General features: G+C 56.4%; 1 protein-coding gene across 1 annotated transcript; it reads left to right on the forward strand.

Annotated features, from left to right (window-relative positions):
* The first annotated feature begins 1,299 nt into the window (after positions 1-1,299).
* On the forward strand, positions 1,300-10,158 carry CSUI_007200 (eukaryotic porin domain-containing). The gene is made up of 9 exons (XM_068067350.1): positions 1,300-3,135; positions 4,313-4,412; positions 4,831-5,018; positions 5,353-5,501; positions 5,780-5,856; positions 6,214-6,283; positions 6,933-7,018; positions 7,409-7,480; positions 8,078-10,158. Exons 1-9 carry the CDS (start codon positions 2,567-2,569, stop codon positions 8,276-8,278), a joined length of 1,512 nt encoding a protein of 503 aa, XP_067920674.1. The 5' UTR covers positions 1,300-2,566; the 3' UTR covers positions 8,279-10,158.
* Positions 10,159-10,517: the final 359 nt, after the last annotated feature.

Here is a 10,517-nt window from a genome sequence, read left to right on the forward strand (position 1 = left end):
ATCTGGGCTTGAAATCCGTGACATAACATGTCTAGGTGTATCTGTGGCTTCACGAAGGTGCAAAGCTCCGTGAGTCAAGTGCCCAGAACACTATATGACATTAACAAAAGCTGTAGCGATACAGTGCCCGCTTTATTGAATGAGCTACGTGTAATCGCGAGGCCAGTCCTCTCATGAGGTGTCGTGTCGAGAGAAAGCGTAGTGTTGCTGGAAGTATGCCTTCTAGGGAAGGCTGGTGCGAATTGGGGAGATTCCTGCATAGTCTTCCAGCTGTACATTCATGACACCCTGCCCTTCCTGTCGCAAACTGAACTTTTGCCTTTGATGTGCGTCAGTCTCCTGGTCTTGCTTCGGAACTTCCGCCTTTGTTGCTCTCCGGGTGGAGGGCTTGTGGTCCTAGAATTGATTGCTATTGCCGCGGGATTACGAGGTTTCCTCCCTCCGCCGCTGCGGCGTTACGTACCTTGGATTTCGGCGGGTCGCGGAAGTCTGCCCTGGCTCTGTACAGTCTACGATCGCCATTTCGGCAAAAATAGGCCCCTATTTCTTGGCGACCGAGGCGGGATTGCAAAATCCTGACAGCAGCACGGCTAGCATTGGCAAGACAATCTGGTCAAAGCAGAGGAGGCGCAGAAGAGAAACTACGACCGACCTCACAAGCATGAGCGACTGCAAGCTGGTGATCTCGTGGTGGTGTCAGCTCGCCTGCTACGATGCCAAGGGCTTGACGGGCGAAAACTCGCGCCGGGCTAGGAGGGACCTTTCACGTTGCTCAAGTGCGGCAACGACTGCGCGTATGCAGTGGACTTTCCGCCGTCGATGAGCGTGCATCAAACCATAAACATAGGGCCTCTGCAGATGTGTCGAGTATCCGCGCGTGCTGGCTTCTGTCGATGAATTGCACCGCAGCCGATGCCTGCAGCAAAGACACCGCCCTAAGTGTCGAGGCCGTCGATTGGATGAGATGCTTGTGCACCTGTACTCCATCGGAGCGAATCTCGAATCACCCGCCCGCAAGGGCGCGACGAGAAAACTGAGGTCCAGATTTTAGTGAACTGGACAGACTGCCGTCTGGGGGAAACATGGGATGGCTATAGCAGGCTCTGTGAGGATATGGACCCGCTCAAGGCTGCTAGCGCTGCCGAGGACGCCGCAGTTTAGACGGGGGGGTTGCGCGACGCCGGTGAACCGACTCTGTGCCGCGGCCGTGCCGCATATCGAGTGCCGTACTGTGAACGGCCGCCGATGTGCCGCGTACTGCGCGTCTCCGCTGGCAACTGGCGTACGTTTTGTGTCTCCGTGAGAGAACCAGCTATACTCTTTCTACGATATTGCGGGGTCCCCCATACCCGCCCCCCTGGGCTCCGCCGGCTGCGTCAGCGGGATGATAGATGGCGACGCGAGTTTGCGTAGTCTGTCAGGACGAGCAAACGAGAGGTGTGTGACTCAGTTCTGCTACTAAGCTGCTGGACGCCGGGCGTTTTCTGCTCAGTGGTGAAGTGCTCCGTTGGTGACGCCGGACGTGCATCGCACGTGCTTCTTCGCAACCATCCACATCCCAATCGCCACTGGATCCCGAAGGCTGCGCCTATGATGCTTCTGAACAACATAGGGGTAGCAGACTGTTGAGGCCTCTTCCTCGGCTGCCTCGAGTACACTTGTCCGCCGAGTGGTAAAAAGCCGGTATCGCGTCTGCTGACGCGACCCCACTTTTTCGACTGGGGAACGCAGTCGCGTTACTGGCTCTTCTCAATGGCTGGGCTGCTTCCTCCACCAAACCACGCCATCCGACGCCATTCAAGTGGACAGACAGCAGCTTTACGTTCGAAGCAGCAACGCTTCCAATCTGGCGGAAGCCGCAGACACTCCGCGTCTCCTGCTGCGAGCCGTGAGCGATCTGCAACTCGCTTCTCGGCGTCGCTACTTCACTATCGAACAGCAGGAGGAAAACACAAGGCGCTACAGAGACGAGGCTCCTCCACCATCAGTGGGCGTGTAGTTTACAAGACATTAGCAAAGCCGGTGGCAGACGGACTTCTCCAGCAGGAAGAGGTAGCTTACCGAAGACATGCACTGCAGCGCACCGCAGAAGCGTAGTAGGCTTCGAAAACAAGGGAGACGGCGGAATCCGACACAGCTGCCTTGTTTCTTGGTGCCTCCCCACAGCCGGTCTGCGCTGGCCAAACTGCAGCCTGAAAATACAGTTACCGCTTGTTATTCTCTTGCTCTAACCCTTCTTGACGAGTTTCGTCTCTTTTTTCTTGCGTGCGGATGCTCTGTCCTGGCTGGGCAGGGAGCTCATTCGGTTAAGGACGAAGTCGTGACGGTGTAATGGGCCTCTTTTCTATGAATCGCGACTTCGTTTCTCGCGGCTGCGGCCTGCTCGGTGTCCTGGTGCAAACTTTTCCTCAGTGCTTTGGGGTGTCCTCGCAGCGAAAATTCTTTGAAGCCGTCGCTAAAGGCGCTAGTGGGGACCAAGGCTCAGAACCAGGTGTTTCTCCCAGTCAGTGAAAGGGGTTGTTTTATTTCTTTAGTTGTCTCCTATCATTTTGTACGTCGTATCACGATGCTGGACCTGCTTCTCGGGAGGGTAGTGCAGATGCCGTCGAGGCCCGGAGCCCGCGGCCGGAGTCAGGCAGACCCACACTCCTGCGGAACTGCACGTGGCTTGCCGGGTGCTTCTCCAAGCGGAGCTTTAGGGTGCCATCTGGTAGCGGCGCCCACGCGTCCGCGAAGTTCACCTTTTCAGTCAGCTCTCTGTGCTACTCTTCGTGGGAGCCGGGGGGACACTCGCAGTGGAGCCGCCATCCCGGCGCTGTTTCCGACTCTGCGGCGGGGGAACGTCGCCGAGTGCGCTGAGCGAGAAGAGCCGAAATCTTTTTTGTCAAGCTTTCCGTCCTTCAGTCTCTTTGAGAAAGGTCAAAAGAGGGAAGCTCTGTTGGAAGAGCTGCCAGCTCATCAGCTTCCGGCATCGAGTGGCCAGCTGCCAAGGGAGTCGGCCTCCGAAACAACAGTTGCAACTGCACCTGCTCCCGCCCCCCCGGCAACAGTGTCTCCGCCATCAGCCGGTGATCCTGCAGCCGTTCTCACGGACTCTACCGTAACAACCTTGCCCCGCGAAGCTTCTCGGCACCAGTAAGAAAACCGCTTGCCTTTCTGTGTCTGGCCTGAGGCCGCGCTGGCAATCATGACTTTTCTTTTCCTGGCACTCCTGGTTTCTCGCTACATCGGTACCCTTGCAGACTGGAAAGTGCCTTCAGGAGGACGAAAAAAGCCTAGGCCTGTGCACCTTTTCGGATACAAAGGGTGCTCGATTGCGCTCTCGCAATACGCGCTCATGGTCTTGCATATGCGGCTACTATATCATTCTCATCAGCTGTCAGTGCCTTTGAATTGAGGACTCTATTGTCGAACTGACACAATCGGATGCGGCCACAGTACAAGGGCCCTGGTTCGCCGAGCAGCCCAAGACAGGTGAAAGTGAGGCTGTTGCGCACTACGTCCCTGTGAAGCGGGGCCTAGTGCTTACCAGGACTCGCAACTCTCAGCTGCCCAACTCTGTGCCTAGTAGCGCGTCCCTGGTCGAGTGGGAGGTCGCAGCGCGGTGGCGTGTCGTATGCCAGGTAGCGCGACTGCGATGCGGCTTTGGGCGCACGCGTGTTGTCCGGCTCGGCCCGCTGGAAGACAGGCCCAGGCCTTGACCCGTTTCCCGTGCCTTCTGTCGACGGCTGATCCTGTTGAGCGACTGTGTGTGCCTTCTCCGGACAGCGCAAGCGGACGGATCTGCTTCAGTCCTTTAGTACTTGCGTTTATGGCCTTGCCTGAGAAGACCTCTTTCTTCCGTGCGTCTCGTGCTGTGTAAGGGCGGCCGCGAAATAGCTAATCAGCTTCTCCGATTGGTCGACTCTGGCCTTTTAGTCTGTGGCAAGCGGCATGGACGTGCATTAGTTATGTGTTCGGTGTGTGTGCTCGCCACGGGCAGCCTCTTGATACTCACTCCAATTTGCTGGGTCGATGCCGAGGAGGGTCGGTGCATACCGTCGTGGATGCATTCGCTTTCACCATCTGTCGTCAGTTTCACTTTTTATCTCACAAGGGAGGTTCATGACAACATCAAGTCCTACCCATGATTGCACCGTACCGCAGGGGGTGGAAGGTCGAGCTCGTCGATTGCGCCAGATCAGACCGCTGACGGGTCGCATGTCCACGGCACAGCATTGTAACCGCCTTCCATCAGCCATAAGCAAAGGTGTTTAGGTCTGGCCGAGTCTACTCAGGTGTCCCGTTGTGATGCTCGCCGTGCTCAATGTAGGTCGTCGATTCCTGTTTTCTACGAGCAGTTTTCACGAGAGTGGATGGGTGTCGCAAGCCAAGACAACTTCGACGGTTTTCGGCTCGAAGCTACGAAGCAGGTACACATGCGGCGTTGTTGAATTTTCTCATGAGCGTAACTGGGGCGCGGACCAGAGGGGTCCTGGGTACCCTACAGTTCCGCACGGCCACACCACTCGGATGCTGCCGAGCAGTCATTTGGAAGCGACATGGAACATAACAAGCCGAGGCTTTTTCGTCTCTTCTTTGTCCATACGGTGCCGCCCGGCCAGAGTTCATTGCCAAGGGAATGCTGAGTCACTCTTCGCGTGCCTAGCGTTTCAACTAGATTTCGGCGCAAAAGAAGCGGAGAGGTCTTCCAGGGTCGGGGAGCCGTCAAGTATCCGGAATCTGCGACTGGCTGCTGGGCGCGAAATCGGTAGCATGGAAGCTCTGGCCAGAGAGTACGTCAGCGCGCTATTGATAGTCTTTTGTCATCGGTGCCTGCCGATGCTGCAGGTGAACAAAGCTTTGACGGCGAACCATACATTCTTGCTGGGCACGCAGTCGAAGGAAGGCGGGTGTTCATACAGCTTCGGTCCGACTCTCGTCATAGGCGAGCCGGACGAAGCAGCGCAGCAGGAAGGCGAGATGCCGGCTTTTTTTGGGATGGCACGCCTGAGCTCAGACGGTTTTCTCCAAACCCGGTAGGCGCACCGAGTGCATGCTTCGGATGAGGTCTAGTCACTCAGTCGGAGATACTGGAGTGAGCGTTCGGTGTGATTGATGTCGACGGGTGGCGGTCTTTCCCCGAGTGCCGCGCAGTGTCGAGCAGTCAGGCGGGTACACCTGAGTTCTTCCCATTTGTTCGCGCTCCGATCTCTGGCGTGAATGCTGGACGCGAAGGAGTTCGGCCAGGCAGGATTTGTGATCCGGATACGCCAAGAGGGTCACTGCAGGATGACATCCACAGGGTACGGTGCGTCTCTAGGGAATGCAAAGGAGTCAGTGTCGGAAGCGTGCTTCCGTGCTGTGGTTCAGTTTCATCAAGGGCATCAGCAAGACTTTCGACATCAAGTTCAATTCAAATTCGTCGCTTAACGAAGACGCGAAAGACAAAGCGATGCATGAAATTTCTTTCGACAAAATGGGTGCTGACTGGACTGCCAACTTCAAGCTGGCGTGGCAAGGTGCGAAGCTTTCTTCCTGCCGGTTGGAATGACTTTGCTCTCTAGCTGTCCTGTCGAGTAGTTAGGAACGGGTTAGTGGGTAGATCCATGTAGGCTCTACAGCGTGTAGTTCGGAGGACGCAAGGTACTCGTCGGGGACGCCGCCGTTGCTCGTGATTCCGACAGCGGTTTTCACCATGACGCTGCAGTGCTGAGAGAAAGGCAGCTGACTAGTGCGAGCCCGCGAAGGGGGACTGGTGCACCGTTGTTTTACTACTGTGGGGCTTTCTGTGGTGTAGGTACCTGGATCTTGAATGGTCTTTTTACACAAGTCATCACCCCGAAACTACAACTCGGCGGCGAACTGACCTGGGTCGTGAGTTTGGACGGGAAGCGCGACTTCCTCAGTGCGTGCGATAGCGACGTACCGCCGCAGGCTGTTGGACATAAGGACTCGGTTCATCGCTAGTATTCAACGTGCGTGTCGGACGAGAGGCTTAGGACATATTTTGGACACTGTGACTGCAGACCGGCGGGGGCCTCGCATTGTGTGTACTGATCGCGTCCCTGCTGGACTCTCTTTCTTCCCTGTGTAGAGCCCGAGATCCGCGCCACTGGCAGACACTCCCACACGTATCCGATGGCGGTGCAAACGTCCCTCTTCCTCGCTGCGTGTCGCGTGACGAGGACATCGTGCAGGAGCAGCACTGCGCTGTCCTTCTGATTTTCGCAGACGGCGAACGGGATATCGATGGGCAGCGTAGGCGCACGGTATGCGGTAAACGACAACAACATCGTTACATGTAAGCAAGGCGAATGAGATCAAACTGACTTCATACCCCTGGCGAGAAGACAGGGCATCTACACAATGATCGGTCCGTAGTGAGCCGTGTCAAACAAGAGCTTGAAGACTGGTCGTTATCGGCGGAGGCCTCTCGTCGCTCCCGGTGGTCTCCTTTCTCGTGTCTGACAGTTATGCGGGCGGGCGCCGTCAGAGTTGCTTACCGCACACTGAACCCGCACTGCAGGTTTTGCTACAGTTCAAAAAAAGTGCCTGCGGGGAATAGCTGACTAATCAGCAGAAAACTTGGGATGAACTAGTCAAGTGAGCATCGTTTTCCGTGGTCTTGATTGTTCGTGTTTCTCACTTGGCTACTAGCCGCCGCCCACCGGATAGGCTGACTGCACGTCTGGCGGCTATGTGCACGCGGCAGGGTAACATTTTTTTGTGTCAGAAAACAGGTGCAGTGGCATGCTGGCCTGCAAGGGTAGACCGCTACCGACGAGTACAGCTGTGCTGACCTCAGCAACCGGGGCGGTCTCTCGGTAGCTGGGCACTGCGATTATCTAGTTTGGCGGGGTCGTGACAGCGACGCATGCCTCGAACACATCCTGGTGTGTTTCTGTTCGCGGGAGCAACAGCGACTGAGCGGTGTCGTTGTTGTGTTCCAGGCCAGATTGGAGTGGGCCCGGACTTCAGTTCGCCAGTCGGGTATGCTAGCGACGTGTATTCCGGGAAGGCGCAGTACATACGTAAGGTAGGAAGGACGAAGGAACGCTTGTGTCTTCATCCGGAGGCTCCACGGTGTCGTGGTGCTCTGGCAGCCGCCCTGTCGCACGAAGACGGCACGTGACGTGGGAATGGCGGGGCTAGTGCCCCGGGAGCAGCCTTACAGGCTTTTAGATGTGCATCAGTGTCTGCGGTTCCTCACAGAGCGCCTTGTGCTGCCTGCCAGGCAAGACACGGGTCGTGTCCCGTGTTCGCCGCCCTTTATGAATATTTTTGATGTGCACGGCTGTCCACAGCAGCTGGCCAGCACGAGAGTGTTTAATCTGTAGCATGGAATTCTCTCGCAGTTACTTTGTATAACAGGCTGCAGAACTTGTCTTGCTACGCCCTGTTTGGACTACGGCGCTTTTCTTTTCAGGTGACAGACCGACTCTCCATAGGAACAGAGTTCGAGTACGTTCACCCGGACACGTCGTCTGCCCTTCGAGTGGTAAGTCCGTGTCGACGTCGGGTGATGCGAGGGCCGAGCCAGTTTGGTGGTCGGTTCCCGTGTCCCGATCGCGTTCGAAATCACAGCTGGCACGGTGAGCTTGGGACCAATTCCTTGTGCACGAATAACGTATCTTTGCTTACTGGCCGAGTCAACTGAGATATTCTTGAGCACAAGGCTTGAAGGGGCGCGTGTATGGAAGTCGTGCCGGCGCCCTGTGTTGCTCGGCGTGATGTTGCTTTGCACATCTATCGCGAGCCTCACACTGGTGATTGGGTCACCGACGTTTTTCCGGGAGAATTGGCTTGCGGTTCCGGGATCCCGGTGCTAACCTAGTACCAAAGCGAGGCGTCCGCGTTGGGCCCGCCCCTGTGCGGAGGGAACATGAGACGACGGCAAGAGACCAACAGGCAGATGAGTGGTTTGTTTCCGCTGGACACCATGGAAAAGGCACCGGTTTTCCCTGTCCGAGGCAACACCTGTAGGCCTCTCCTTTCTGAAACAAGGGACAGGTGCAGCATACCCCAAGCTCGCACGACTGCGTTATCCGGAGCTGGGCGGTGGCCCGGATACTGAATGTGTGCGTGTTGTCCACAGGGCTGGCAGTACCTTTTCCGGCAGGCGCGAGTCCAGGGCTTGGTGGACACTGCGGGGCGAGTGGCAATGTTCGCTCAGGACTACAATGGGTTCGGCCTCAGCGGTATGATCGATTACTGGCATGGAGACTACAAGTTCGGTTTTCAAATGAATGTCGTGCCACCACCACCTGCTCAAGCTGATCAGCCTCTTGGCGTGTAAGGCATGTAAAAGAAAGGAAGAAGCCGCCGGTCAGATTGTGTTTCGGATCGTTCTCGGGTTCACTGGGCTTCGGTGGTGGAGTTTGCCGCGACCGTTCTCGGCCCCCTGGTACCTGACAGCCTAGGCTTCGCGTTGCGGACTAGACGAAAAGCTTAGGGATTCTCTGGACGACTTCTGTATTCGCTTGGGCGCGGATCAAAATCTGCGGTGCCGGTTTCGCCGTGCTGTCGGCGATTCGGCAGAGGATCTGTTTAGGAAGGGGAGGGTGGTGATGGCGGGTCTCTCTTCGCTCCCCGAATCAGGGGCATCTGCGCGTCTTGCTAGTCGGTAGAACTCGGGGGGTGATCCTGGTACGGCCTTCATGTGAGTGAATGAGCAGCGCAGGAACCGCTGCGAGTCAGAACACCCAAGTAGACCTGGGCGATATTCATTTCACCATGCGAACGTTTGTAGGACTAATGTGTGTGTATGCGGAGAGCGCCCTTAGTGTTGTGGATGGAGGTAGCTTTGTCGGATTTGTTGGAGGAATGCCGCGGGGACTCAATTGTTTCGGGTTGCCTCTGTGTGTTGGCGTTGCGTGGATCTACTGTCCAGCGCTCCAAGCATGCAAGTTCTGCTCTAGCGATATAGCTGGCTGGATACCATGTACGAGGAGTGGGGGGGCGCTATCCCTTACTGGAACACCTGCAGTCCTGAAGCGAAGGAATTCTGCTTGTCGCTGAGGTCTTACCGTATAGAGGGAGGGGGTGATTAGTCGTGACTAAGAGCTAGCGTCGTATACACTCCCAAATCCACTTGCCAGAATTTCAGCGCTCAAGGTGAAACAAGGTGCCGAGAGAGTTCTCTTCAACAGCCGTTTGTACACATGCCGGGGGATGGTTGAGCACCTAGTCGCAGCCTGACCGTCCGAGAACTGGATTACATTTAGGTCGCAGCGTACGCATGGCCGGTTGAAGCTCAATAGTTTGACGAAGCAGAAGTGGTGCATTCCACCCGGCCGGGAGTCGTTTGGTGGGCCACCGCACTAGTGTTGGACGAGTTCTGGGACGGTTGACCAATTAGAAAGGATACTTTATGAGACATTCTAACGGGCTGCTGACCGGAGGGCTGAGGCGGAAGGCTCAGTCGGAGGCGCCCGTATTGCAAGGAAACCAAGACGTTGTCGTGCGTGCCAGGAACACGTGTTCCTCTGGGAGACGTGTCCGTCAGCTGGAGGTCTGCGGTCCGTGGATATTACTCCCTGGGGAATCGGGTGCTGGGGTTTAGCGCGGATGGAGCGGAGCGGATCACATAGCAGGCAGTACTCGTACTACTAGCCCGGTACACCGGGGAGGCGGAAAAGCGAGGCCGGCTTCCCCCATGGGTTGCGGTGGGCGAACGCGACAGTTTGGAAGAAGCGGAAGAAACAGGAGCTAGATTGTTTTGCAAAGATATCCCACGTGACCTTCCTGAGCGCACAGAGTGGTGATATCAGTGGAGACCGCGTGACAGAAATCGCAGACTGAATTCCTCTTTGGCCCCCTCGTGTGGCTGCATTGTCTCGGTTCGAAGGAATAGGTTCAGCTTTCCGTCTCGCCGTCTTGTCTCATTTCGTCCCTTCCCAGACATCGAGTCAGCAGATTCCGTGGTAGCGCTGAGCCTACTAAGCCGACAGTCCGGCTATTCTTGACCGCCGTAGCCGAGTTGGCTGGTTGTGCTCGTCGCTGTTACGTCTGTAGAAGGCAGTAGCGGTGTGGCAAGGTAGCCCAGCGAGAACGTGCAGTAGCTTCGTACGACTGGGGTGGTCGACATGGCATTGTACTGCCGCTCTGCTGGGGAGGCGGCAGTGAGAACGCGTCTCTTCCCGGTTCGAATGGAAGCCGCGGTTGAGAGCGAAGGAGAACAACAGAGATCTCTGAGAGAGAAAGAGAAGATAAGTTACTTTGTGCGCGCGAGCTCGCCGTTCGTTGGCATCGTTGTTTTGCTGTTAGTAACGTGCGCCTTAAGTGTTCTCCACGCAGCTGGGGGGGTCAAGAGTGGATCGCGATTGTTGCCGATTGTGTTGGGCGTGGCGGAGCCCACGCCTACCTTCCGTACGAACAGAGTTGTGTTAGCGTATGATTGAACAATTGCAAGTGACTTCTGACCGTGTGAAAACTGGGTTTGTCTCACTCCGTTTCCCGACGCAACAAGCGTAGTCGCTCGGTAGTGACAAATCACTACAAAAGTGGTGCCGTGACGCGAGACCGTTCGGTTGCGA

Source organism: Cystoisospora suis, assembly GCF_002600585.1.
Source record: "Cystoisospora suis strain Wien I chromosome Unknown contig_3748, whole genome shotgun sequence".
Taxonomy (NCBI): Eukaryota; Apicomplexa; class Conoidasida; order Eucoccidiorida; family Sarcocystidae; genus Cystoisospora; species Cystoisospora suis.

Coding starts and splice junctions, on each gene's coding strand:
- CSUI_007200 (XM_068067350.1), top strand. CDS start 2,567: ATGCTGGACCTGCTTCTCGGGAGGGTAGTGCAGATGCCGTCGAGGCCC. Junction 5,502..5,779: donor CTTCAAGCTGGCGTGGCAAG/GTGCGAAGCTTT, acceptor TCTGTGGTGTAG/GTACCTGGATCTTGAATGGT. Junction 5,857..6,213: donor GCGGCGAACTGACCTGGGTC/GTGAGTTTGGAC, acceptor TGATTTTCGCAG/ACGGCGAACGGGATATCGAT.